General features: G+C 43.5%; 1 protein-coding gene and 1 long non-coding RNA gene across 2 annotated transcripts in view; one reads left to right on the top strand and one right to left on the bottom strand.

The window, feature by feature from the left end:
- ZNF398 (zinc finger protein 398) overlaps positions 1 to 24,440 on the top strand; it is a 38,955-nt gene extending 14,515 nt beyond the window's left edge. The window contains exons 3-6 of the mRNA XM_077849766.1: positions 4,272 to 4,398; positions 4,963 to 5,076; positions 17,644 to 17,757; positions 19,289 to 24,440. Coding sequence (XP_077705892.1) covers positions 4,272 to 4,398; positions 4,963 to 5,076; positions 17,644 to 17,757; positions 19,289 to 20,442 — 1,509 coding nt within the window. The 3' untranslated portion in view covers positions 20,443 to 24,440. The remainder of the gene's footprint in view (positions 1 to 4,271; positions 4,399 to 4,962; positions 5,077 to 17,643; positions 17,758 to 19,288) is intronic.
- Positions 1 to 24,679, bottom strand: part of LOC144284792 (uncharacterized) — a 123,376-nt gene that overhangs the window by 44,685 nt on the left and 54,012 nt on the right. The window lies entirely within an intron of this gene.

Below are 24,679 nucleotides of genomic sequence, written 5' to 3'. Positions count from 1 at the left end.
AGAAAGAGCTAGATTGAAGTCACCAAGTATAAGTGTATTATTATCTAAGTATTAATTCACTTTGGTTATTAATTGATTTATATATTTGGCAGCTCCCACATTCGGGGCATATATATTGAGGATTGTTAAGTCCTCTTGTTGGATAGATCCTTTAAATATGATATAGTGTCCCTCTTCATCCCTCACTACAGTCTTCGGGGTAAATTTTAGTTTATCTGATATAAGGATGGCTACCCCTGCTTTCTTTTGAGGACCATTCGAACGGTAAATGGTTCTCCAACCTTTTATTTTCAGGCTGTAGGTGTCCTTCTGTCTAAAATGAATCTCTTGTAGACAGCAAATAGATGGGTCCTGCTTTTTTATCCAGTCTGAAACCCTGCACCTTTCGATGGGGTCATTAAGCCTGTTCACGTTCAAAGTTACTATTGAAAGATATGAGTTTAGTGTCATCATGATATCTATTCAGTCCTTGTTTTTGTGGATTGTTCCACTGAACTTTCTTAAAGGGGAATTTTAAGAGTCCCCCTTAAAATTTCTTGCAGAGCTGGTTTGGAGGTCACATATTCTTTCAGTTCCTGCCTGTCTTGGAAGCTCTTTATCTCTCCTTCCATTTTGAATGAGAGCCTTGCTGGATAAAGTATTCTTGGTTGCATGTTCTTCTCATTTAGGACCCTGAATATATCCTGCCAGCCCTTTCTGGCCTGCCAGTTCTCTGTGGAGAGGTCTGCTGTTACCCTAATACTCCCCATAAAAGTCAGGGATTTCTTGTCTCTTGCTGCTTTAAGGATCTTCTCTTTATCTTTGGAAATTGCAAGCTTCACTATTAAATGTCGAGGTGTTGAATGGTTTTTATTGATTTTGGGGGGGATCTCTCTATTTCCTGGATCTAAATGCCTGTTTCCCTTCCCAGATTAGGAAAGTTTTCAGCTATGATTTGTTCAAATACATATTCTGGCCCTCTGTCCCTTTCGGCGCCCTCGGGAACCCCAATTAAACGTAGGTTTTTCTTCCTCAGGCTGTCGTTTATTTCCCTTAATCTGTCTTCATGGTCTTTTAATTGTCTCTTTTTTCCTCAGTTTCCCTCTTTGCCATCAACTTGTCTTCTATGTCACTCACTCGTTCTTCTACCTCGTTAACCCTCGTCGTTAGGACTTCTAGTTTGGATTGCATCTCATTCAATTGATTTTTAATTTCTGTCTGATTGGATCTAAATTCTGCAGTCATGAAGTCTCTTGAGTCCTTTATGCTTTTTTCTAGAGCCACCAGTAGCTGTATAATAGTGCTTCTGAATTGGCTTTCTGACATTGAATTGTAATCCAGATTTTGTAACTCTGTGGGAGAGAGGACTGTTTCTGATTCTTTCTTTTGAGGTAAGGTTTTTCTTCTAGTCATTTTGCTCAGTGCAGAGTAGCCAAAAACAAGTTGTATTGGGAAAAGGAGAAAGAGGAGAGAAAGAAGGAAAGAAAAAAGAAAAAAGGAAGAAAAAAAGGAAAAAAGAGAAAGAAAAAGAAAGGGAAAAAAAGGATAGGGGAAGCAATCAGAAATCAAAAAGAAAAAATAAAATAAAACACAGGGGAGTATCTTCTGTTTCTGTATACTTTAAGTCCCTTGACTTCCCCTGGAATTTGTCCTTCTAGCTGGTCTTCTGGGGGTGGGGCCTGTTGTGCTGATTTTCAGGTGTTAGCACTTGGGGGAGCTGCTCTGCCCCTGCCTGGTGCAGGGCTCAGTGGGGGTTGTTTACCCCGTGAGGCCCCTGGAGGAACAACCCCAGTGGCGGGGCCAGCTCTGGAAACCTGGATTCAGCTCCCACAGTAACTCCAGAGCTCTCCGTCTGCAGGGCCTGGAGGCTCCAGGGCGGGGCCGCTGATCTGCTCAGCTGGGGCAGGAGCGTCCTTGCTGTCCTGGGCCCTCCTGGCCTCTGCCTGTCCCGGGGGGAGGCCGGATCCTGGGCTGTGTCCCGGCGCCCTGTGCTCCGGGGCCAGCGCTGTTGGATTCCCGCTCCCGCCGTGCAGCCCCCTCCGCGGAGCCGCCGCCCGAGCCCCCCCAGCTGCTCCGGTCCCCGCCGTGTGCGCGCTGCAGCCCTTAGGGAGCTCGGCGCACTCTCCTGGGGCGCAGGTGTCTGTTAGTGTCCCAGGGAGCCTGAGGGCATCCCCACCCTCCTGGGGTCCTGCTCTAACTCCCTGCGGGCGCCTTTCCACTCGGGGAGATTGGTGCAGCTCCTGCTTCTCTGGGCCGGGGCTCTCCTGTCCTGGGGACTCTCCCCTGGCCTTAGCCCGGCTCCTCGCGGGGCCCCTCCCCCTTGGATGCTTTTTGTTCCTTTATTTCTTTTTCCCCGTCTTCCTACCTTGATAGAAGCGCAAACTCTTCTCACTGTAGCATTCCAGCTGTTCTCTCTTTAAATCTCAGGCTGAATTCGTAGATTTTCAGGATGATTTGAAGGTTATCTAGGTTATTTGGTGGGGACAGGTGATTTGGGGACCCTACTTTTCCGCAATCTTGCCCCTCCTCTCTAGTCCTTGCTGATCTTATTTACAGTCATTTCAGTAGAGCTCTGGGAGGAAAGAGAAATATATATGTGCTTTAGTTCCTATTCTTGAACCAGAAACCCATCCTGATCCTTTATTTTTGTCATTATTGTATCATATGTGTTTCTGTTGTAACATATCACAAATCTCTTGTGTAGTGACATTAGATGAAAATATGCTGTTGAGAGCCTACACTTGCCCCCACCATGACTTTAGATGCTGAGCAAAATGTAAAATGAGTAATTTATAGCTCTGGCCCCTAAGAACAAACAAAGTTCCTAGTTGGAGGGAAAAAGAAATTCCACAAATGAAGCAATTGGAAAATAAAGCCAGTTGCCTCATAGTATCGTATAGACCTTTGATTCTTAATGGTATGTTAAGTTTATGAAAACAAGTGGGTATTCTTCTTATTGAATTTTTTAATTTTTGGGAAGAAGTGTGAGTATAGTAGTATACTCAAGAGTCTTTCTTGTATAGTAGTTTCCAAGAGTCTTTCTTGTTCTCTGATTTTCTTTTCTTCATAGAATCTTGTTTTATTTTATGGATGGTGTAATATCTCTCAAATTTTTGTGGGGGTACTAATTAGGAAGTGATGATGGTATGTTTTGTTTTTCAAAATCCAAGGTATTTCTGTTTTTTCCACAGTTTCTTCCCTTATTTTAGTCTTTCTTATTCATGCGGCAGGCTTTTCTAACTGGTCCTTGATAGTGCTTAGCTCGTGTTTAAGAGTTGAACTGTAGGGCAGCCCAGGTGGCTCAGCGGTTTAGCGCCGCCTTCAGTCCAGGGCCTGATCCTGGAGACCCAGGATTGAGTCCCACGTCAGGCTCCATGCATGAAGCCTGCTTCTCCCTCTGCTTCTCTTGCTCTCTCTCTCTCTGTGTTTCTCATGAACAAATAAATCTTAAAAAAAAAAAAAAAAGTTGAACTGTAGAAAACTGACCAGTGATAGGAGGGTGAACTAGCCTTATGGTGATGAACAGCTAAACACCAGGATGAGGAGAGCTTTATGCTAGGTTCCTGGGGAGGCAACTCTTGTATTTCTTTACAGAAGAACCTTCCAGTTTTTGCCCTGGGAAAAGTACTGAGCTTTAGACAGAATAATGCCAGAGGGCAAGGGGATTCTGTTCTGCATATGACTATTCCCTATATGAAGCCTTAACTCCAATTAGGCAGGCTTCATAATTGTCCTCTGAAAGTACTGTCCAGTCTTCCATGCCTTCCACGTATTTTCCAATTCCCATCAGGCCTGTTTATAACCTGCCTGTCTTTTAGGACTATCCAGAGCCCTACCTCTTCTAGATTTCATCCTAGCCCCATTACAACTCAATATCCAAAATTTGTTGTCCATGTCTCATTTTGAATATAATCATATGCTTATTCTGGGCAGAAACCATTTTTAAAAATAATCTTGGCAATTAGGATAAGCCTTGTACTTAATGGATATTCGGAATATTTGTATTACATGAATTAAGTACTGCTTTGCATTTGTGCCTGTCTCTATGCGGGACTGTTTGTTTATAAGTAATATTCTCTAACCTCCCAAAACTCGTAGCCCTAAAGTTGATTGCCTTTCTCTTTGAAAACATCTTCAACTCCTGGAGGTTGGATCTGTGCCTTAAGTTTTTTCTGTATCCTCCCAGCAACTTACACAGTTTTTTTTTTTATGACAAGTAGGCTCTCAGTAAGATTTACTGAATGCCTGAGTTATAGCAGGAGGGACTAACCCCAGTGTGATTATAATTTCAGGTGCCTGTGACATTTGATGATATCTCCATCTACTTTTCCACTCCGGAGTGGGAAAAATTGGAAGAATGGCAAAAAGAACTTTACAAGAATATCATGAAGGGCAACTACGAGTCTCTCATCTCCATGGGTGAGGCTAAGCTGTCACCTTTCTTTGATTGCTCCAAGGGGTGACCGCAGCTCCAAGGGGGCTTTGAACAGTCCCCTGTCCACCAGAAGTCCTCATTTTTACTCTATCATCACTTCACATTCTGGTCACGAGCAAAGATTTCCAGTTCACTCTTGCTAAATGGGAAATCATCATCTCTCCTTCTGCCAATTTGCAGGACAGAGAACACAGCTCAGGGTTCTGGGTGTGCCAGCGGGATGGTTTCTGTGGGTATCCTTCACTTTGAAAGGGTCTTGCTCTCGCCCTTGAAGCACACTGTTACTGTTACTCAGTGAAAGTAGCAGGCGGGCAGTGCTACAGTAGCACACATGCCATTCCCACACATTACCTCTCCTCTTACATGCTTTCCAGATAGATATTATCCACACAGGAAGTGAATGGTTGGGGCAAAGTGATAAAGATGCTGATAGAAATCCTCTGGGACCATGAACCTTAAAACCTACAGTTCAGCCTTAATGGCAATTAATTAGTTGTCATCTTCATTGATCTCTTTGTCATACCCTCTTCGCTTTCTTCCTCTCCTAGATTATGCCATGAATCAACCTGATGTCTTATCTCAGATTCAGCCAGAAAGAGAACATACTACAGAGGACCAGGCAGGACCAGAGGAAAGTGAGATTCCCACAGACCCCAGTGAAGGTAAGTAGCAGAAGAAATTATCCACTGGCTATCTCCCTTTCCTGGTCAGAGACAGTGGCTCAGAACTGAGTAAGCAGGGCTTGAGACTCCTAGAGCTTCTCCATGCTAAAGCAGCTAGACTGAATGGATCCTCAAACATTTAAATAGGAGAGAGTACTTAGAGATTGCTGGTCCTTTACCTTCTTCCATCAGTACCATGCATCTGAGGGCTATTAATGATATTCCATGACAAAAGTTTTGAGATTTAATTATTTAGTAAGATAAACATGTCCTTAGATGGCAGGGGAAGCAGTTATGCTCATATGGGGGGAAGTGGCTTCAGTGAATACACACACTGCTGTTCAGAAATGCGGGGGGTAGGGCAGCCTGAGTGGCTCAGTGGTTTAGGGCCACCTTCACCCCAGGGCGTGATCCTGGAGACCCGGGGTCAAGTCCCATGTCAGGCTCCCTGCATGGAGCCTGCTTCTCCCTCTGCCTGTGTCTCTGTCTTTGTCTCTGTCTCTCTCTCTCTCTCTCATGAATAAATAAATAAAATCTTAAAAAAGAAATGCTGGGGGCATTGGTTCCTCAGAGACACACTTAACCAAGCAGAGCCCAGTGATGCCTACCTGGGCAAAGTGGACTTTGCCTGGTTTGGGAGCCAACTATCATTAATGACCTCTCTTTAGTTTATTTGGTTGGTAGCTACTTGATATTGTGTGGGAAACACTGCTCACCCAAGTCTCGTTGTACTGTTTCTCTCAAGTCTTCCTTCTGCTATCAGAAAAAGCTCATCATTTTGTTCTTTGCTGGATAGAAAGCTCACAGAAAGTTCATCCTTCAGACAGCTCTATTAGATAAACTTTTCTTACAACCCATCCCCTCTCCCAAACACTGTCGTTTTTCTTCTAACATGTATTATGAAAATTTCCAAACAGAAAAGTTGGAATAATTTTGCAATGAACACCTAGATACCTAACCACCTAAATTCTACCACTAATATTTTACTCTACTTCGTTATCATGCATTTATCCATCTCTGAATCCCTGTGAATCCATCCTATTTTCAGTTCATTTCCAAATCAAGACATTAATATACTTCCCTATAAATAGTTCCATATGAATATCGTTAACCTAGAGTTTAATATTTTTTCTTTTTAGGTCAATTGAACATACAATGAACTGCTCAGATCTTAACATTCCCTGACTTACAAAGAATGCATGTGTCTGCCAAACATATTATTTTTTAAAGATAATTTTTTAGGGCAGCCCGGGTGGCTCAGCGGTTTAGTGCCACCTTCAGCCCATGGCATGATCCTGGAGACCCAGGATCAAGTCCCACATCGGGCTCTCTGCATGGAGCCTGCTTCTCCCTCTGCTTGTGTCTCTGCCTTTCTCTCTATGGCTCTCATGAATAAATAAATAAAATATATTTTTTAAAAAGATAATTTTTTAAAAGTTTTATTTATTTGAGAGAAAGAAAGCAAGAGACAGAGCATAAGCAGAGGGGGAGGGGCAGGGGCAGACAGAGGGAGAGAGAGGACAAGCAGACTCCCTTCTGACTAGGGAGCCCAACGTGGGGCTCTAGCTCAAAACTTTATGACCTGAGCTGAAGGCAAGCACTTAACTGACTGAGCGACCCAGGCACCCCTAAACATATTTTAAGAATGTGTGGGTGAGGGCAGTCCAGGTGGCTCAGTGGTTTAGCGCCACCTTCAACCCAGGGTGTGATCCTGGAGACCTGGGATAAAGTCCCACATCAGGCTCCCTGCATGGAGCCTGCTTCTCTGCCTGTGTCTGTGCCTCTCTCTCTCCCTGTGTCTCTCATGAATAAATAAACAAATCTTAAAAAAAAAAAAAAAAAAAAAAAAAGAATGTGGGTGATTGTATGAAGCAGTATAACAGGTTTAATTTGATTAACTTTGGGACGCCTGGGTGGCTCAGCAGTTGAGTATCTGCCTTTGGCTCAGGGCATGATCCTAGAGTCCCGGGATCGAGTCCCACATCAGGCCCCTGCATGGGACCTGCTTCTCCTTCTGTCGATGTCTCGGCCTCTCTCTCTGTGACTCTCATGACTAAATAAAATCTTTTAAAAATAATAATAATAATTTGATTAACTTTTATATCATAGATATAAATAATCTAAAATCATATCACAAAGATAGGTGACTTGATTATAGTAATTATTAGAAATTACTCCTTGGTTTACAATTAGTTATCTGAAAAAAAAAACAATTAGTTATCTGACATAGTTTTCAGCTAATATAAATCAGTGTGTCATTTTATTTGGGGGGACAAATGGCAGAGATGTAACTTGTTTTTGTTTGACATATGAAAGTTTCATTTAGCTGCCATCTTGACAGTTCAGTTTTACTGTGGCTTTTTTCTTTTACTTTTTTTTTTTTTTTTTTTTTTTTTAATTTTTATTTATTTATGATAGTCACAGAGAGAGAGAGAGAGAGGCAGAGACATAGGCAGAGGGAGAAGCAGGCTCCATGCACCGGGAGCCTGATGTGGGATTCGATCCGGGGTCTCCAGGATCGCGCCCTGGGCCAAAGGCAGGCGCCAAACCGCTGCGCCACCCAGGGATCCCTTCTTTTACTTTTTTTTACTTTTTTTTTTTTTTTTTTACTGTGGCTTTTAAGACTCCCTTTGTGGTTGGTCAACCACATATGGCTTTTTTTGTTTGTTTGTTTGTTTGTTTTTAAGATTTTATTTATTTATTTATTCATGAGAGAGAGAGGCAGAGACACCCTGGGCTGAAGGTGGCACTAAAACGCTAAGCCACTGGGGCTGCTCCCAAATATGTTAATATATGTTAATATAATATAATATAATATAATATAATATAATATAATATAATATAAAATTAAAACAAGCAGTGTAAGCACTGAATTTCTTTAATGCTCTGGGTTGATTCTGTGTAGTTTTAGTTTACATGGCTCATTATCAGCCTAGATATTTACTAGAACTTGAGGATAGGATTCAAATGATTTGGACTAATCAATATATAGCATTTTTAAAAAGATTTTATATACTTATTTGAGAGAGAGGGAGACAGCAGGAGGAGGAACAGAGGGAGAGGGACAGCAGACCTTGCGCTGAGGAAGGAGCCTGATGTGGGACTTGATCCCACAACTCCAAGATTATGACCTGAGCCAAAATCAAGAGTCAGACAGTTAACCAACTGAGCCACCTAGGGACTCCTATTTTATTTCTTTTTTTAAAAGATTTATTTATTTGAGAGACAGTGTGCGAGGATAGGAGGTGGGGGCAGGGGTAGGAGAAGGAAAGAGAGAATCTCAGGCAGATTCCCCACTGAGCACAGAGCCCAACACAAGGTGCAGTCTCACCTCCCTGAGATCACCACCTGAGCCAAAATCAAGAATTGGACACTAAATGGACTGTGCCATACAGGAGTCCCTCAGTACTTATTTTCTTTTAAAATATGCTCCAGGGGCACCTGGGTGGCTCAGTTGGTTAAGTGTCTGACTTTGGCTTATTAGGTCATGATCTCAGGATCCTGGGATCAAGCCCAAGTTGAGCTCTGGCTCAACAGGGAGCCTGTGTCTCCTCTCCCTCCCTTCCTGTTCTGTCTCTTGCTTTCTGTCTCTCAAATAAATAAAATCTTAAAAGTGAGTGTGTGTGTGTGTGTGTGTGTGTGTGTACGCGTGTGCGCGCTCTAGGCTGTGCTGGGGGTCCCAAAGGCCACCTCAACATGTGGTCCTTCACTAGAAGGACACACAACATTCAAGATAAAGTTATGCTTAGGGTTAAGGTTTATTACAGCAAAAGGACACAGAGCCAAACTAGCAAAGATAAAAGTCGCACAGGCAAAGTCTGGATAACCTTCCCTAATCCTTTTACAGTACAGTCTCGCAAGACACATGCCGTTCCTCCAGCAGTGAGTTGTGATATGTGCAGAGTGTTGTCTCCCAGGGAAGCTCATGAAAGACTTAGCATCCAGGGGTTTCACTGTGAGCTGGTCACATAGCCATCCTTTGCCTCACAAATACCGAAATTCTGGACTCCCGGAAGGAAGACAGATGTTCAGCATAAACTGCACTGCACAGTTTAGGTCTGGTGAAGCAGTCCTGACATTTAGGGGAATTTTTCTATCAACAGAGGGATAGAAAGCTTACAGGCAGGCAGCCTGGGTGGCTCAGCAGTTTAGCACCGCCTTCAGTCCAGGGTCTGATCCTGGAGACCCGGGATCGAGTCCCGCGTTGGGCTCCCTGCATGGAGCTTGCTTCTCCCTCTGCTTGTGTCTCTGCCTCTCTCTCCCTGTGTCTCTCAGAATAAATAAATAAATAAAACCTAAAAAAAAAAAGAGAGAGAGAGAGAAAGCTCACAGGCAGTCCTTCTGGGAATAGGTGGTCTCAGACTACCTATCTTAGATTTTCTTTACCCTCAGACACATGAAAAAATCCTTATTCCTTTCAATGGAGAATAATAAACTGTCTGGTTATTAGAGGCCAAAACAGATTGTTCCACACAAATATTAGGCAGAGGTACTCATTTTAGGCCACTTTACTGATCTATATAATAAAATATATCTTTTCGATAGATTATTCTCCATTTAGGGTTCTTTTTTTTAGCTTTACACCCAAAGAATCTCTCTCTCTTTTTATTTTCTTCACTTTTCAGAAAGCAGCTTCACTTCTCTAAAACAACATCATATTTTCAAAAGTCAATTTTCGTATACCATGTAATTTGTTCTTAGGCCCCTGTGTGTTTATATTGGAATATTGATGTACTTTTAGAAACCTTAATTTTCTAAAGTACCATTGGATTTTATCCATATTTCTTATAAAGCCGATAATTTATTATTGTATTTCATTTTAGAGCTTTAGAAGAGCTGTGCATTTTAATTAAATACATAGTTTGAATGGGTAGAGTGGATTTGAGGATGGTAACTGTACCATGGGACACCCCTTCCTTTTTATGTCCAGATATCTGGGAATTAATTTTACATTCTGTCTTTATCACCATCATCTGAATCCGATGAAGGAAAAGAGAAATTATCATATCTCTTGAGGGAATAGTCATTGATGCCCACTGTCTTGGGTAAAATTGCATACAATTAGTGGAGAATAAAAAAAAAATTAGTGGAGAATAGCAGTGAATGAGAGAAGACAAAAATATAATCTTAAGATTTTCTGTAGTTCTTCTTTAATTGTATCACTAGGGCCAAGTACAGACCAGCTATGTGTGTGCAGCCACTATTTGGTCACTAATGGTTTGAATATTGATCTCCCAAGTTTTTAGAATTCTTTGGAGAAAAATTAGACCCAGGAAGTTCAAATGGAATAATTACTGAAAGTCCATTATCTTTGCCCTTCTTCTGGTTCAGAAGCCATGAATTCAAACCAAGATTGTAGAAGACTCCAAAACAAAGCAGATTCATTTCTAAATCTTGCAGTCCCAGGGAGACTTCATGGTCATTGTTTAAGGTGCATTGCCATGATGCCCTGTCTGCACCTGTTTTCTCTAGTCCAGCAAAGCCATCTTTTCCTAAACTAAATCAGTGATTAAGAGCATGTGATTTAAAAAAACAAACAAACAAAAAAAAAAAACAAACAAACGTGATTAAGGCAATGCGATAACCCTTTTATTTTAGTTATCCTATGTGAGAACAAGAATCATCCTGGGAATGATAAAACTTTAAGGTTTTTTTTTTTTTTAAGATTTTATTTTTTATTTATTCATGAGAGACACAGAGAGAGAGAGAGAGGCAGAGACACAGGCAGAGGGAGAAGCAGGCCTCATGCAGGGAGCCTGACGTGGGACTTGATCCCCGGTCTCCAGGTTCACGCCCTGGGCTGCAGACGGCGCTAAACCGCTGCGCCACCGGGGCTGCCCAAACTTTAAGGTTTTAACTTACTACACAAGTACTTAACACAGTCAGTCACCTGGCAACCTTTCAATCCCACACCTATTTCACAGAAAATTTCAAAAAAAGTTTTTATATTTTTACCAATGGTTGTTTCATGTCTTAGGTATTGTTTGTTGTCTGCTCAAAAAGTCCAATCTCAGGACCATTTTAACTTGGTTTAAAGAAAATTTCAAAAAAAGTTTTTATATTTTTACCAATGATTGTTTCATTTCTCAGGTATTGTTTGTTGTCTGCTTAAAAAGTCCAATCTCAGGGATCCCTGGGTGGTGCAGCGGTTTGGCGCCTGCCTTTGGCCCAGGGCACGATCCTGGAGACCTGGGATCGAATCCCACGTCGGGCTCTCCCGGTGCATGGAGCCTGCTTCTCCTTCTGCCTGTGTCTCTGCCTCTCTCTCTCTCTCTCTCTCTCTATCATAAATTAAAAAAAAAAAAAAAAAGTCCAATCTCAGGACCATTTTAACTTCGTTTATAATACCTTTATACATATCTCAGAACCTCAAGGTTCCAGCTTCTTTTCAGACAGCATGAGTCCTTACCCTGTTTAAAACACACACATAGGGACGCCCGGGTGGCTCAGCGGTTGAGTGTCTGCCTTCGGCCCAGGGCATGATCCTGGAGTTCCAGGATCGAGTCCCATGTCAGGCTCCCTGCATGGAGCCTGCTTCTCCCTCTGTCTGTATCTCTGCCTCTCTTTCTGGGTCTCTCATGAATAAATAAATAAATAAAATCTTTTAAAAAATTTTAAAAAATAAACACAAAAATCAGATTTCCTCATGGTTAAACTAACATTCAACCAGTGTAGACATTAAATTTTTATATTGTGATCAGCTTTTCTATTTTTTTTTTAAGATTTTATTTATTTATTCATAGAGAGGGAGAGAGAGGCAGAGACACAGGCAGAGGGGGAAGCAGGTATCATACAGAGAGCCTGACGTGGGACTCGATCCAGGGTCTCCAGGATCATGCCCTAGTTCTGCAGGCGGCACTAAACTGCTGCACCACTAGGGCTGCCCTCTTTTTTTTTTTTTTTTTTTAAGATTTTTACTTATTTTAGAGAGAGAGCTAGAGCAGGGGTAGGGGCAGAGGGAGAGGGAGAGAATCTCAAGCAGACTCCCCACTGAGCATAGACCCTCCTACAGGAGGCTTTATCTCATGACCCTGAGGTCATGACCTGAGCCAAAACCAAGAGTCGAAACCCACTGAGCCACCCAGGCGCCCCTCAGCTTTTCTATTTTTAACTTCCTCTCAAACTTAGAACCTCAGCATTTTTCCATTTCCTCCTACTAGACTAGTATTCAGTTTTTCCCTGTCCTCTGGCATTTTCCAAAGCCTGCTGCCGGCATGAACCCATAATTTTACTTTTATTCTATGTTTAAGTATCCACTGTTGGGATTTCTTAGGCCTGTGAAGAATGTGCTTTTGGAGCTGTTGTGGTGGCCTGGCCAGCAGTTGCCATATAGTCACCATGCAGGTATCTCTATCAGGCCATCACAGTATTCAAGTTCTCCTGCTCCTTTCATTTCACATCCAAAAGGTCCTCAGGCTGTACTGCCACCACTCCCACCAAATTATAGTAGACACTACAATATTCTGTGTGTTCTATGACAGTGCCAACACCCAGTTACTTAATAAAATCAAAATTTCCTTAGTTACACTAATCTAGTTAAATGACCATAGGAACTTTTAGCACTTTTAGGAACTTTTTTTTTTTTTTTTTTTAGCAGCATCATTATTAATGATGGGGTTAGCTTCCTGGGATTTCCCAAGTTCAGTGAAGATATACTTAGCCAGTGGGTTCTAATACCAACAGCCGCTTACATTTCTGGAGAACTGGGTTTTTTTTTTTACCCTTCCATAGCTTTTATGATTGGCTGCTGATTAATGTAACAAAAGATTGGAAAGAATCCAAATTCCCATCAATAGGGCACTCTTGAATAAACAATGGTACCGCTACATAGTACAGCTATAAAAAGGAATGAGAAAGATCTCTGTAAAAAAAAAAAAAGAAAGAAAGATCTCTGTATACTGTTATATGCAGATGCCCAGAATATATTGTCAAGTAAAAAATTGGAGTCCAGAACAGTTTGAGTAGTATGCCATATAAAGAGGGATAAAAGTGAAGATGTATATATATTCGCTTGTATTTTCACAAAGAAACAATGAAAGATTAACACAAAAACCGGGATGCCTGGGTGGCTCAGCAGTTGGGTGTCTGCCTTTGGCTTAGGGCGTGATCCTAAAGTCCCGGGATCAAGTCCCACATTGGGCCTCCTGCGTGGAGCCTGCTTCTACCTCTACCTATGTCCCTGCCTCTCTCTGTGTGTCTCTCATGAATAAATAAAATCTTAAAAAAAAAAAAAAATCAGTGATGTCTGGGCGGCTCAATGGTTGAGTGTCTGCCTTAGGCTCAGGGCATAATCCTGGGATCAGGGATCGAGTCCCATGTCAGGCTCCCTTCATGGAGCCTGCTTCTCCCTCTGCCTGTGTTTCTGCCTCTGTCTCTCTCTGTGTCTCTCATGAATAAATAAATAAATCTTTAATAAATAAAAAAATAGGGGGATCCCTGGGTGGCGCAGCGGTTTGGCGCCTGCCTTTGGCCCAGGGCGCGATCTTGGAGACCCGGGATCGAATCCCACATCGGGCTCCCGGTGCATGGAGCCTGCTTCTCCCTCTGCCTGTGTCTCTGCCTCTCTCTCTCTCTCTCTCTCTCTCGAATAAATAAATAAAATATTTTAAAAAATAAATAAATAAATAAATAAAAAATATCAGGCTGAAATAATTAAACTGTATATATGTGTGTAACATAAATACATAGATTTCTTCCAAGTGACTAAAACATAATATTTTAAGTATATATCCCTAGAGGAAGTTTTTTTTTTTTTTTTTCCTAGAGGAAGTATTTTAACTATATATCCCTAGAGAGGATATATCCTTAAGCCTAAAAGAAGCACAAAATAATCTTAGATTGAGTTCATATTTTTGTTTATAATATTGGTATTATTTTGACACAAGTATTCAAATAAAGCTATATTAATGTCGGGCAGCCTGGGTGGCTCAGTGGATTAGCGTCGCCTTTGGCCCAGGGTGTGATCCTGGAGTCCAGGGATTGAGTCCCACATCGGGTTCCCTGCATGGAGCCTGCTTCTCCCTCTGCCTGTGTCTCTGCCTCTCTCTTTCTTGGTCTCTCGTGAATAAATAAATAAAATCCTTTAAAAAAAATTGTATTAATGTCATCAGGAACCAAACTTGTTACGGTAAGGGAGAAAAGATACAACTATAACATCAAAGGATTTAATTAAAACCCTGTAATCTTAAATATGAATCGTAAATATTAGTATAAAGTCATGATACTTTTTCTAAAAGGTATGTATTTTAATAGCCCTGTCCATGGAAAAGAGGTAGAAGCAACAACAACCTATGAGCAGTTGGCATCCTTATCATCCAGATTGCAGTCTCTAAATTCCATTTCTCAGATCAGTGATTGTATGCATGGAACAGGAAATGTACAAGATGGGGATCCCTGGGTGGCTCAGCAGTTTGGCGCCTGCCTTCGGCCCAGGGCATGATCCTGGAGTCCCAGGATCAAGTCTCGTGTCAGGCTCCTTGCATGGAGCCTGCTTCTCCCTCTGGCTGTGTCTCTGCCTCTCTCTGTCTTTCATGAATGAATGAATAAAATCTTAAAAAAAAAAAAAATGTACAAGATGAACCTGGGATAGTCAGTCACACCAGAAATAAAGGAAACTAGATTTTGATGATGTGAAAAGACATAGAACTTCTCTGAAGAAGCTCCTGCTGGCCAAAGAAGGGACAATTTGAGCAATGGACTGAAACATGCTTTGGCTTCTTAATGATAAACCAAAAAAAAAAAAGTCAAAATCACTTGAATGACACTTGGAGGTTTCTAGAGCACTAACTCCTTCAGGAAATTGATGAAGAGGGGCAATTAAGTATTTTAAGTCTTATAGTGAGGATTCCTGGGTGGCTTAGCGGTTTAGCACCTGCCTTGAGCCCGGGGTGTGATCCTGGGGTCCTGGGATCGGTCCCGCATTGGGCTCCCCTGCATGGAGCTTGCTTCTCCCTCTGCCTGTGTCTCTCATGAATAAATAAATAAAATCTTTAAAAAATAAATAAATAAAAGTCTTATAGTTTTGATGAATAGAAAGTTCATCCTCTGAATATCTCCTTAAACCCAGTCTGTCTCCACCTGCTTTTCTCTTTATTTATTTTTTTTTTAAGATTTTTTTTATTCATTCATGATAGGCATAGAGAGAGAAAGAGAGAGAGAGGCAGAGACACAGGCAGTGGGAGAAGCAGGCTCCATGCCCAGAGCCCAACGCGGGACTCGATCCCGGATCTTCCAGGATCATGCCCTGGGCCAAAGGCAGGTGCTGAACTGCTGAGCCACCCAGGGATCCCCCTGCTTTTCTCTTTATATATGTGTGTGGGTATAAAATATGAGGGAAAAGAAAGATACAGTAGGACTATGTTTAATACATTTCATCCTGTAGTTTAGGGAGTTGGAAAGGCAACCTGCCCCACAGGCTAAAGCCTGTGTCTTCCCAGTCTCACTGCATAACCTGACCACCTTCTGGGCTTCGGTCTTCTCCAACCTCATATTTCTGCTGGCACACCTTCAGATTTCAGGGGTCTCTAACAGTGAGTTCTGCTTATTTGCTACACATAAACCCAGAGCCTACCTACAAGGCTTTTTTGAGAAATAATATAGTTAGAATTTACTGTCTGCACCTTGTCAGCTTGTCAGCTTGTCCCTTTAGGCCACAAAAAAAAGGCCATCTAAGCCTTGGCTGGGCTAGCACACACAGCTGTTTCTGTGCTGACCAAATGAGCCATGTTATGTGCACAGCCTTTAGAGGCTGTTCTTTTTTCTTTCTAGAACAATACCCCCCCCCCCCCTTCCAGGCCTAAGGGACTCACAAAGACTATTCTCCCCACTCCTGGGGGTTCAGGAAACAATGAGCTGTATCCTTTAATAGGCAGAAGTAGTATGATCTTTTAGAGCCCGGAAACCTGAAAAGTATATTTCTGAGGAGTCCGACCTGTGTTTAAATGGACCTGACTTTGTACTTCTGGGATTATGTTTTTTAATTAACCTCTAAGAAAAACTTTTTTGGTCAATCTTGGTTTCTTCTGCTTTTTTCCTGCTGTTTTATTTTATTTTATTTTATTTTATTTTATTTATTTATTTATTTATTTATTTATTTATTTATTTATTTATTTATTTAAATTATTTATTTATGATAGGCACACAGTGAGAGAGAGAGGCAGAGACACAGACAGAGGGAAAAGCAGGCTCCATGCACCGGGAGCCTGACGTGGGATTCGATTCCGGGTCTCCAGGATCGTGCCCCGGGCCAAAGGCAGGCGCCAAACCGCTGCGCCACCCAGGGATCCCTCCTGCTATGTTTTAAAGCAAACATTTGATAATATGGCATTTTACCATAAATATTTCCTTACTGACAATGTATTTAACCCTCTGAGGGCCCTCTCTACCTAAATGGAGAAAATATTCCCTGCTTCATTATTTCATTTAAAAAAAAGCTATGAAAAAAATTAATAAAATAAAAATTTAAAAAGCTGTGAAAGTAAAAACATTTCGGAAGTAAGAGTGCTAACAAAATGGAAGGCACTGCTGATTCTAGATTTATGTCAGGGCATTGTCCTCTCCAAAATAAAACCTATGAGCTGTTTTATTTTTTTTTTTAAGATTTTATTTATTGGGATCCCTGGGTGGTGCAGCGGTTTGGCGCCTGCCTTTGGCCCAGGGCGTGATCCTGGAGACTCGGGATCGAATCCCACATCGGGCTCCAGGTGCATGGAGCCTGCTTCTCTCTCTGCCTGTGTCTCTGCCTCTCTCTCTCTCTCTCTCTCTCTCTGTGACTATCATAAATAAAAAATTTTAAAAAAAGATTTTATTTATTTATTCATGATAGACATAGAGAGAGAGACAGAGAGAGAGAGAGGCAGAGACACAGGCAGAGGGAGAAGCAGGCTCCATGCCAGGAGCCCGACGCAGGACTCCATCCCGGGACTCCAGGATCATGCCCTGGACGAAGGTTCAGCGGTTTGGTGCCTGCCTTTGGCCCAGGGCACGATCCTGGAGTCCCGGGATCAAGTCCCGCGTCGGGCTCCCGGCATGGAGCCTGCTTCTCTCTCTGCCTGTGTCTCTGCCTCTCTCTCTCTCTGTTTATCATAAATAAATAAATAAATCTTAAAAAAATAAAAATGAAATAAAAATAAAATAAAATGAAAACAGTGAGGGATGCCTCAGCAGTTGAGCGTCTGCCTTTGGCTCAGGGTGTGATCCCAGTCTGGGGATTGAGTCCCGAATCGGGCTCCCTGTGAGGAGTCTGCTTCTCCCTCTGCCTATGTCTCTGCCTCTCTCTCTATGTCTCATGAATAAATAAAATCTTTAAAAATAAGAAAAAATTTAAATAAAATGTAAACAGTGAATCAAGTAGAATATATCATATAAAAATACATAAATTAGGCTTCATTTTGAACTGGTTCTCTAGATGTGGTATGCTTTTTCTTTTTTTTTTTTTTTTTTTAAGACTGGTTCAGTTTTGGTTTTGTAGTTAGAAATATTTGGGCAAGACTATTCAACAAACTAACACAATCATTTTCACTTTCTGAGTCAAGCCCTTAAGGTCATTCTCTTTTTTCCCCCAAATAGAGCCTGGCATTTCAACATCAGATATTCTGTCTTGGATCAAACAAGAGGAAGAGCCCCAGGTTGGGGCCCCACAGGAGACCAAGGACAGTGACATGCACAAGGGCACCTATGCTGGTGAGTGAGGAATGGGAGATGCTCACACCCAGCACACATTTAAGCCATGACTCACAGAGGACGCGACAGATGAGAGGGGATGTAGAGGCAAGAAGTGGAAGAAGAATGGGGAAAGGGGAGAAAAGACATGCTCAAGTAAGTTAGAGATGAAAATGAAATAAAAAAAAAAAGAAAATGAAATCAAACTAAGGATGAATTTTTAAGTGAGAAAACACATTCTTTTTACGTGTAAAGACAAAGTAGATTTGTTAGAGGAGGAAAAATAAGTGCGCACAGGGTGCTCAAAGCATAAGAATGGAGACAGACAGAAGCATTTGAGGATCATGTAGAAAGGACAGAACAGAAATAGGAGGAGACAAGCCGTAGTGACAGGAGTGTCCTTGGAGAGGCGAGAATGTTGACAAGAGCTCTCCCTCAGGACAAACAGTGGTGGCAGAAGAAGGAAAGAGCTTCCTTCCAAAATCCTTAGCACCTTCTATATTTTGCCATCTGAATTGTAGAAGAGACGCTTAAGGCCTGAAGGAACCCAGTCATTTATATGACTTAATGCAACCTATTTTTTTTTTAAAGATTTTATTTATTTATTCATTCATAGAGATGCAGAAAGAGAGAGAGTAGCAGAGACACAGGCAGAGGGAGAAGCAGGCTCCACGCAGAGAGCCTGACGTGGGACTCGATCCAGGGTCTCCAGGATCACGCCCTGGGCTGCAGGCGGTGCTAAACCGCTGCACCACCGGGGCTGCCCAATGCAACCTATTTTTAAACATCTTCTATTCCCTGTGTTCTTTTAGACTCTAGGAAACAGAAATAAAAAATAACCATTTCTGCTCCTCGGGATATTTATATCGGGCACACATGCATCAGTACTGGGCATGCCTACTGTTAACTCTCCAGGGTGAGTGGGATGGGCAACTTCTATAAAGGAAATGAGGGGTTTAGAGAACATACATATGTCAGTTTTAGCTTAGGTGTCTAGATAAGGCCCACAGCAGACTGTGGAGCCAGAATTGAGCCTGACAAGACTCGTGTGATAAGGTTGGGCATAATTTGGGAAGATGGCAAGAGAGGGGTTCAGGCTGCAAAGAGGGAGGTGCAGAATGAGCAGAGACACAGAGGCAGAAACACAGACTTGATTTTCAGGGAAAGTGAAGAGAGCTATCAGAAAGGATTCATCTAGCAGACTGAAGAGGAATAGGAGTACATGAATGTGTAATTTTAGGCCCTGTCATAAAAGGCCACAGAATCAAAGTCCGGGAGCAGAGGAGAGACCTAATGGAAGTAGCGCTGGCAAGGTTGATGGCAGGGTTTCTCCTTTCCCGAACAGGGAGCATTGAAGAGGCACAGCAGTGAGCTCTCTGATGATGTGCCGCGGGGACTGTATATGCTTTGATGATTATCTCAGACCTCCACTGAGCTTCCTATCTGAGCCAATTAAGAGCTCAGAGCAGTCTGCTAGAGCTCGTGGGTAGGATTACTAGGAGTTGCCCTGAGACAGCTGTTGACAGGTGTGACTCTGAGTCCTTTCTTTCAGATGAAGAACTTGTCATCAAAGCTGAAAGCCTTGCCAGAGCCTCCTTGTGCCCAGAGGTTCCGGTCACCTTCTCTTCTCCACCACCAGCAGCAAAGGATACTTTTTCAGATGTGACTTTCAAAGGTCAGCCCTCTGCATCCATGGCACCTTTCGGGCGTCCGGCTGCCGACCTGGCTGAAGCCTCTGAAGGACAAGTGACTTTTACTCAGTTGGGTAGCTACCCCCTGCCACCTCCAGCTGGGGAGCAGGTCTTCTCATGCCACCACTGTGGCAAGAGCCTCAGCCAAGACATGCTGCTGACCCACCAGTGTAGCCACACGGGTGAGAACCCGTTACCCTGTGCCCAGTGCCCGAAACACTTCCCCCAGCAGGCCGACCTGGGCAGCAGCTCCCAGCCCCATGCTAGCGAGACGCCCCCCACCTGTCCACACTGTGCCAGAACTTTCACTCACCCGTCCAGACTCACCTACCACCTTCGGGTGCATAACAGCACCGAGCGCCCTTTCCCCTGCCCTGACTGCCCCAAGCGCTTCGCCGACCAGGCCCGGCTCAGCAGCCACCGGCGAGCTCACGCCAGCGAGCGGCCCTTCCGCTGCGCCCAGTGCGGCCGGAGCTTCAGCCTGAAAATCAGCCTCCTGCTCCACCAGCGGGGGCATGCACAGGAGCGGCCCTTCTCCTGCCCGCAGTGCGGCATTGACTTCAATGGCCACTCAGCTCTGATCCGCCACCAGATGATCCACACGGGCGAGCGGCCATACCCGTGCACTGACTGCAGCAAGAGCTTCATGCGCAAGGAGCACCTGCTGAACCACCGGCGGCTGCACACGGGCGAGCGGCCCTTCAGCTGTGCGCACTGCGGCAAGAGCTTCATCCGCAAGCACCACCTCATGAAGCACCAGCGCATCCACACGGGGGAGCGGCCCTACCCCTGCGCCTACTGTGGCAGAAGCTTCCGCTACAAACAGACACTCAAGGACCACCTACGCTCCGGCCACAGTGGAGGCTGCGGGGGTGACAGCAACCACTCCGGACAGCCACCTGACCCCCCGGGGCCCCTTCTAACGGGGCTCGAAACCTCTGGCCTACCTGTTAACACCGAAGGTCTAGAGGCCAATCAGTGGTATGGGGAAGGGAGCGGAGGAGGAGTTTTGTAAACCTCGCTCGTTTCATGGTTATCTGTGCTCTCCGGTTATCTATGACCACGAGCCCCTCAACCCCCTGCAGCAGTCGCCGTGTGGCACGTCGATGAGTTTGGGAACTTATACCCTTGACTAGAGACATGCTGGAATTTGGGACCTTGGCAACATCACAAGAACACCACATTTTGAAACCCAGAGAGACCTGGAAAGGAGCCCAGCATCCCAATCTTTACAAAAGTATTACCTAAGCAGAAGTTATATAAGAATGTTGCAGAGAGAGAGGTTGCAAAGCAAGATTTGGCCTCCGTCAATCCATCACAGGGTGATAAGTTGTTAATGATTGATGCTCTAAGTAGAGACAGGTGCATGGGAAGAGCCTCCAGAGTTTGAACCCCATCATGGGGCCTGGGGATGTTTAATTGAACCTCATTCATTCCTTGATGGTAAGATGGTTGTTAGAAGAAAGTGCTGGAGCCTCAGGCCGTGGTACTGCTTCTCCCTGATAAGAGCTAAAGTCTGCTCATGTGTTCATGTTCTGCCTCTCCCAAAATGATAACTCAAGACTGCCTTCCTAGGTTTCCTAGATTAATTCTAATACATTTTGTTTAATATTAGGGGAGCAAGAAGTCTGACTTTAAAAGCTTCTTAAGGAGAATAGTTTGATTTGAAGAATTCAAGCTCTTAATGGCATTTAAACCACTAGGAACATTTGCCGAGGTCCTGGCTAAAAAAAGTGGGAGCAGTGTTCTCAGCCCTAGCTTTAAAATCTAGAGAACCCAGAGAAATGACAGAACAGCCTAAAATTTGTGCCTGAACTATGTTTCTCAACAAGGAGTCATTCACGTCAAATTTTTGCTTATTTTCATTCAAGCCAATAGGCTGATTTTCCCATTCCTAGTGTCATATTCTTGACAGTCCTCAGCAGAAAAGACCATACCACTTTCCAGAAGCGTTATGGAGCTTCAGAAATTGCCAGTGGATCTCAGCTTTCGTTTCTTCAGTAGTGAGACAATGGTGCTCTAATGCAGCCTTCTTGAGCCATCAGCGTGTATGTTCACCCCTCTGACTGTCCAATTGGCAAGGGGCAGGTTGAGGAACTTTGTAGATCCCTGAGCATACAGACAAGGTCAGCCTCCTGCTGCTTGTTCTGCTTTTAGGAACCTTGGCTACCATGTGTCCTTTTCATTGAGGACATTCAGTCAGGGGAGAGCATCTGAGCATGGTCCTACTCCTCAGTGGCTTTGCAGTTGGACATAAGACCCTTGCCCTTTTTACAGATTGCAGATTTTCATCTGCAAGATGAGGCTAGTGAAAGGAAAAAAGTGAGCCTCTAGAAATTCAAAACAAAACAAAATCATAAAACTTGTGATACATTTCTTTTGTCATATCTCTGGCTTCTATCCAAGCAAAGCCAAATAAGATCCCCCAAATCAAAGCAGAGACATTCTTGTTGAAACTTGACTGAGCTCAATCTGTTTTACTCTTGCTGGGTGACTGTAGTGGGAGATAGAGATTGCCCTAAGTCTTGGGCAGTAGGGCTGTTTATTCCTACACTCTCTTCCCCCTGAATCATTCCAAGATGCCTGGAAACAAGGTCTGCAAGTACTTAGAACACTTTCTTGATGAAATGATAAAGGAGAGACCCATTTTTTCCTTATCACTTAACCCAGCCTAGCTTTACCTAAGCACACTAGGAAAATGTGTTACCCTAGCTAGCTTTGCTCCTGGGAAAGCTCTGTTTGAACATGCTGCTCTTTAGGATGATTGCATTTATGGAACATCTGCTCTGTGACATTCACAATATCAGGGGTCACGGGAGACCTCAGAAATGTATGTAAGACCTAGTCTGCTGCCGTAATTTGTAGTCTGAAGGTGATGAAAAAACCCAGTACAGAACAAACCAAGACAACAGATGAACAGAGCCCTGGCATATTGGGATTAAGAGCCTTCTAGCTAGAATCTAAACCCATGCTATGGGTAAATGTGGGGGTTCTGGGACTCCCAAAGTCAAGGTTCCAGCTTCACCGCTGACTTGGTTGAAACTTAGTGTGAGACCTGGTTTACACCTTGGTCTCCTAATTAAAAAGGAGAAGAATCAAAATACTGTCTTTAGGTGATGAGCTCCCTTTTCTGGTAGCATTTAAACATTTGCCAGGGTGTGCTTGAAAGGGATTCCTACATTAAGTGTGATGTTGGTCTAGATAACATCAGAAATTCTTTTTTTTACTCAAAGATTTAATGGGAACACAGAGCTTGTTAACGAAGGAGACCTGTGTGTTAAAATGCTGCAGATAGATCCCATGGTCCTCTCCGCAAGGAACTGTAGCCAGCAGGAGCCCAAACTTCAGCAAGAAGTGAACACGGTTCAAATACCAATGAGGCAAGAGCCATGAATCTGAGTGAAAGGTAACAGGCAGGGCCATGCCAGAGAGATGGAAGTAGGTGTTCTCCTAATCCTCAGGAGAACACACCAGGAGTTTTCAAGTGTGCATTCTGGTCTCCTTTCCCTCCACCTATCCTCTACAAGGTAGAACTCCAGGCCAGCTCTAGATTTTGTTTGCTTAAGATTCAAGAGTGGATCCATAAAATGCCCTCAGTGGAAAAGTTAAGTCCAATGGGAAGGTTTGAATGTGTGGAGAAACTTTGTCCATCGAGGGTTCCTGAGAGAAACTGTCCATTTAACTGCAGTTGAAGTACCTGAGGATTCGTTGTCATGACCAGACAAGACAGGAGAACCCAGAAATGTGCTCTTCATCAGTCTGCCCCCTGGGCTAAGACATCTGTCACACAACACAAATAAGCATATCTCCTCGGAGTAGATTGAGATATGGACTATAACCAGATTCACTCTTTGCTTACTAAGTATTTCATTGTCACCATTAGATGAGCCTCTGTTTCAGCCACAGATGTGAAAATAAATGGAAGTTGATTGCTTGTCTAGAAAGTGAGAAAAGTCTCTGATCCTTTTTGCTGGATATTTGATATTGGAAACACCAAAGCTAGGCTCTGGCTAGAGCAGTCTTTACATAACTTTCTCATCATTAGTAATAAGGATTGCAGAGTTCCTTGGAGGCTACTGGGCTTCTTTTTGGAGCATTTTGGAGAAAGCCAGGTGACCATGCCTATCTCAACCAGACCCTCTGGCTTACTGGGGAATAACAGATGTTCATTGTTTCAGTTCCTTTATTCACTCCAAATGGGATGGAGAACCCAGTTTGTGCTCATATTTTCTCTGAGGAGAGTCAAAACACCCCTGTCCTCTGCCACCCTCCTCCCCATATCCCGCCACCCTACTCCCCCTCCCTTTTTGTTGTTAGACAACAAAAAGCTGTCTGAGGGTTGATCAGTAGCAATAAGTAAAAGCCAGTCTTTCCCATAATGGCTTACAGATGAGGAACCCTTATCATCAGATGTTTGGTGGATACCTCGACCCTATTCTGCTCACTCTACAACGGAAGCACTCACTTCTCACAGAGTCTACATACAAGACATTCTTAGAAGAGGGAAGCGTCAGGCTCTTACAAGTGAAAGGACCTCAAGTTAGGTCAAACTGGCAGGGAGTGGAGGAGGGAGGAGGATGGGGGAGTGCACAGAACGTTAACTTAAGGACACACGTGGGTGAGTATAGCTTAATGGGCATAGACTGTGAGTCAGACCTGTATTCGGGTCCTGGCATCATCAGAACATATGTTACTTAACCATCATGAGCCTAGTTTCCTTATCTGTAAAATAGAATGATATCTGTGTCTCAGAGGTGTTAAGGCTCAGAGGGAAAGGAAGCCAATGTGAGAATCTTAGCACGGAGCCTGACACACCAAAGGCGTCAGTACAGCAACTACCAAGAAAGGTGTACAGGACCAACCAGAAATGGAGGGTCAAACCTGTGCTGTTCTATGGAAGCACATGATTGATGTCTCAGCTTTTTGCCTGCCATCTTTTGCTTCCATTTAACCTGTTCGCATATTCTATCTTTTCTGTACCTTTTGGCTCCCATAAGTTTCTGTGTACCGTGACACCATGTGACTCTGATTCTTTTTTCCCTTCAGATTCTGAAGTGTGGGATCTGACTCCGCTCCTCTTCCCATACCAGGCCATGCAAGTTTCCAGCCAACCCTTGGATTGGCTGCCCTTGATTACATGCTCATCTAGATTCTGTCAGCTGTACTCAAGAGGAAAGGTCCTGTGTTCCCAACACCAGAGTCTGTGGGCCTGGTAGATTTACTTGGGAATGGCAAATGGTGGCACAGTCCTG

The sequence above is a fragment of the Canis aureus genome, chromosome 15 (assembly GCF_053574225.1).
Source record: "Canis aureus isolate CA01 chromosome 15, VMU_Caureus_v.1.0, whole genome shotgun sequence".
Taxonomy (NCBI): domain Eukaryota; kingdom Metazoa; phylum Chordata; class Mammalia; order Carnivora; family Canidae; genus Canis; species Canis aureus.
The sequence above is the reverse complement of the archived record's forward strand: the minus strand, read 5'-3'. Positions and strand labels throughout refer to the sequence as shown.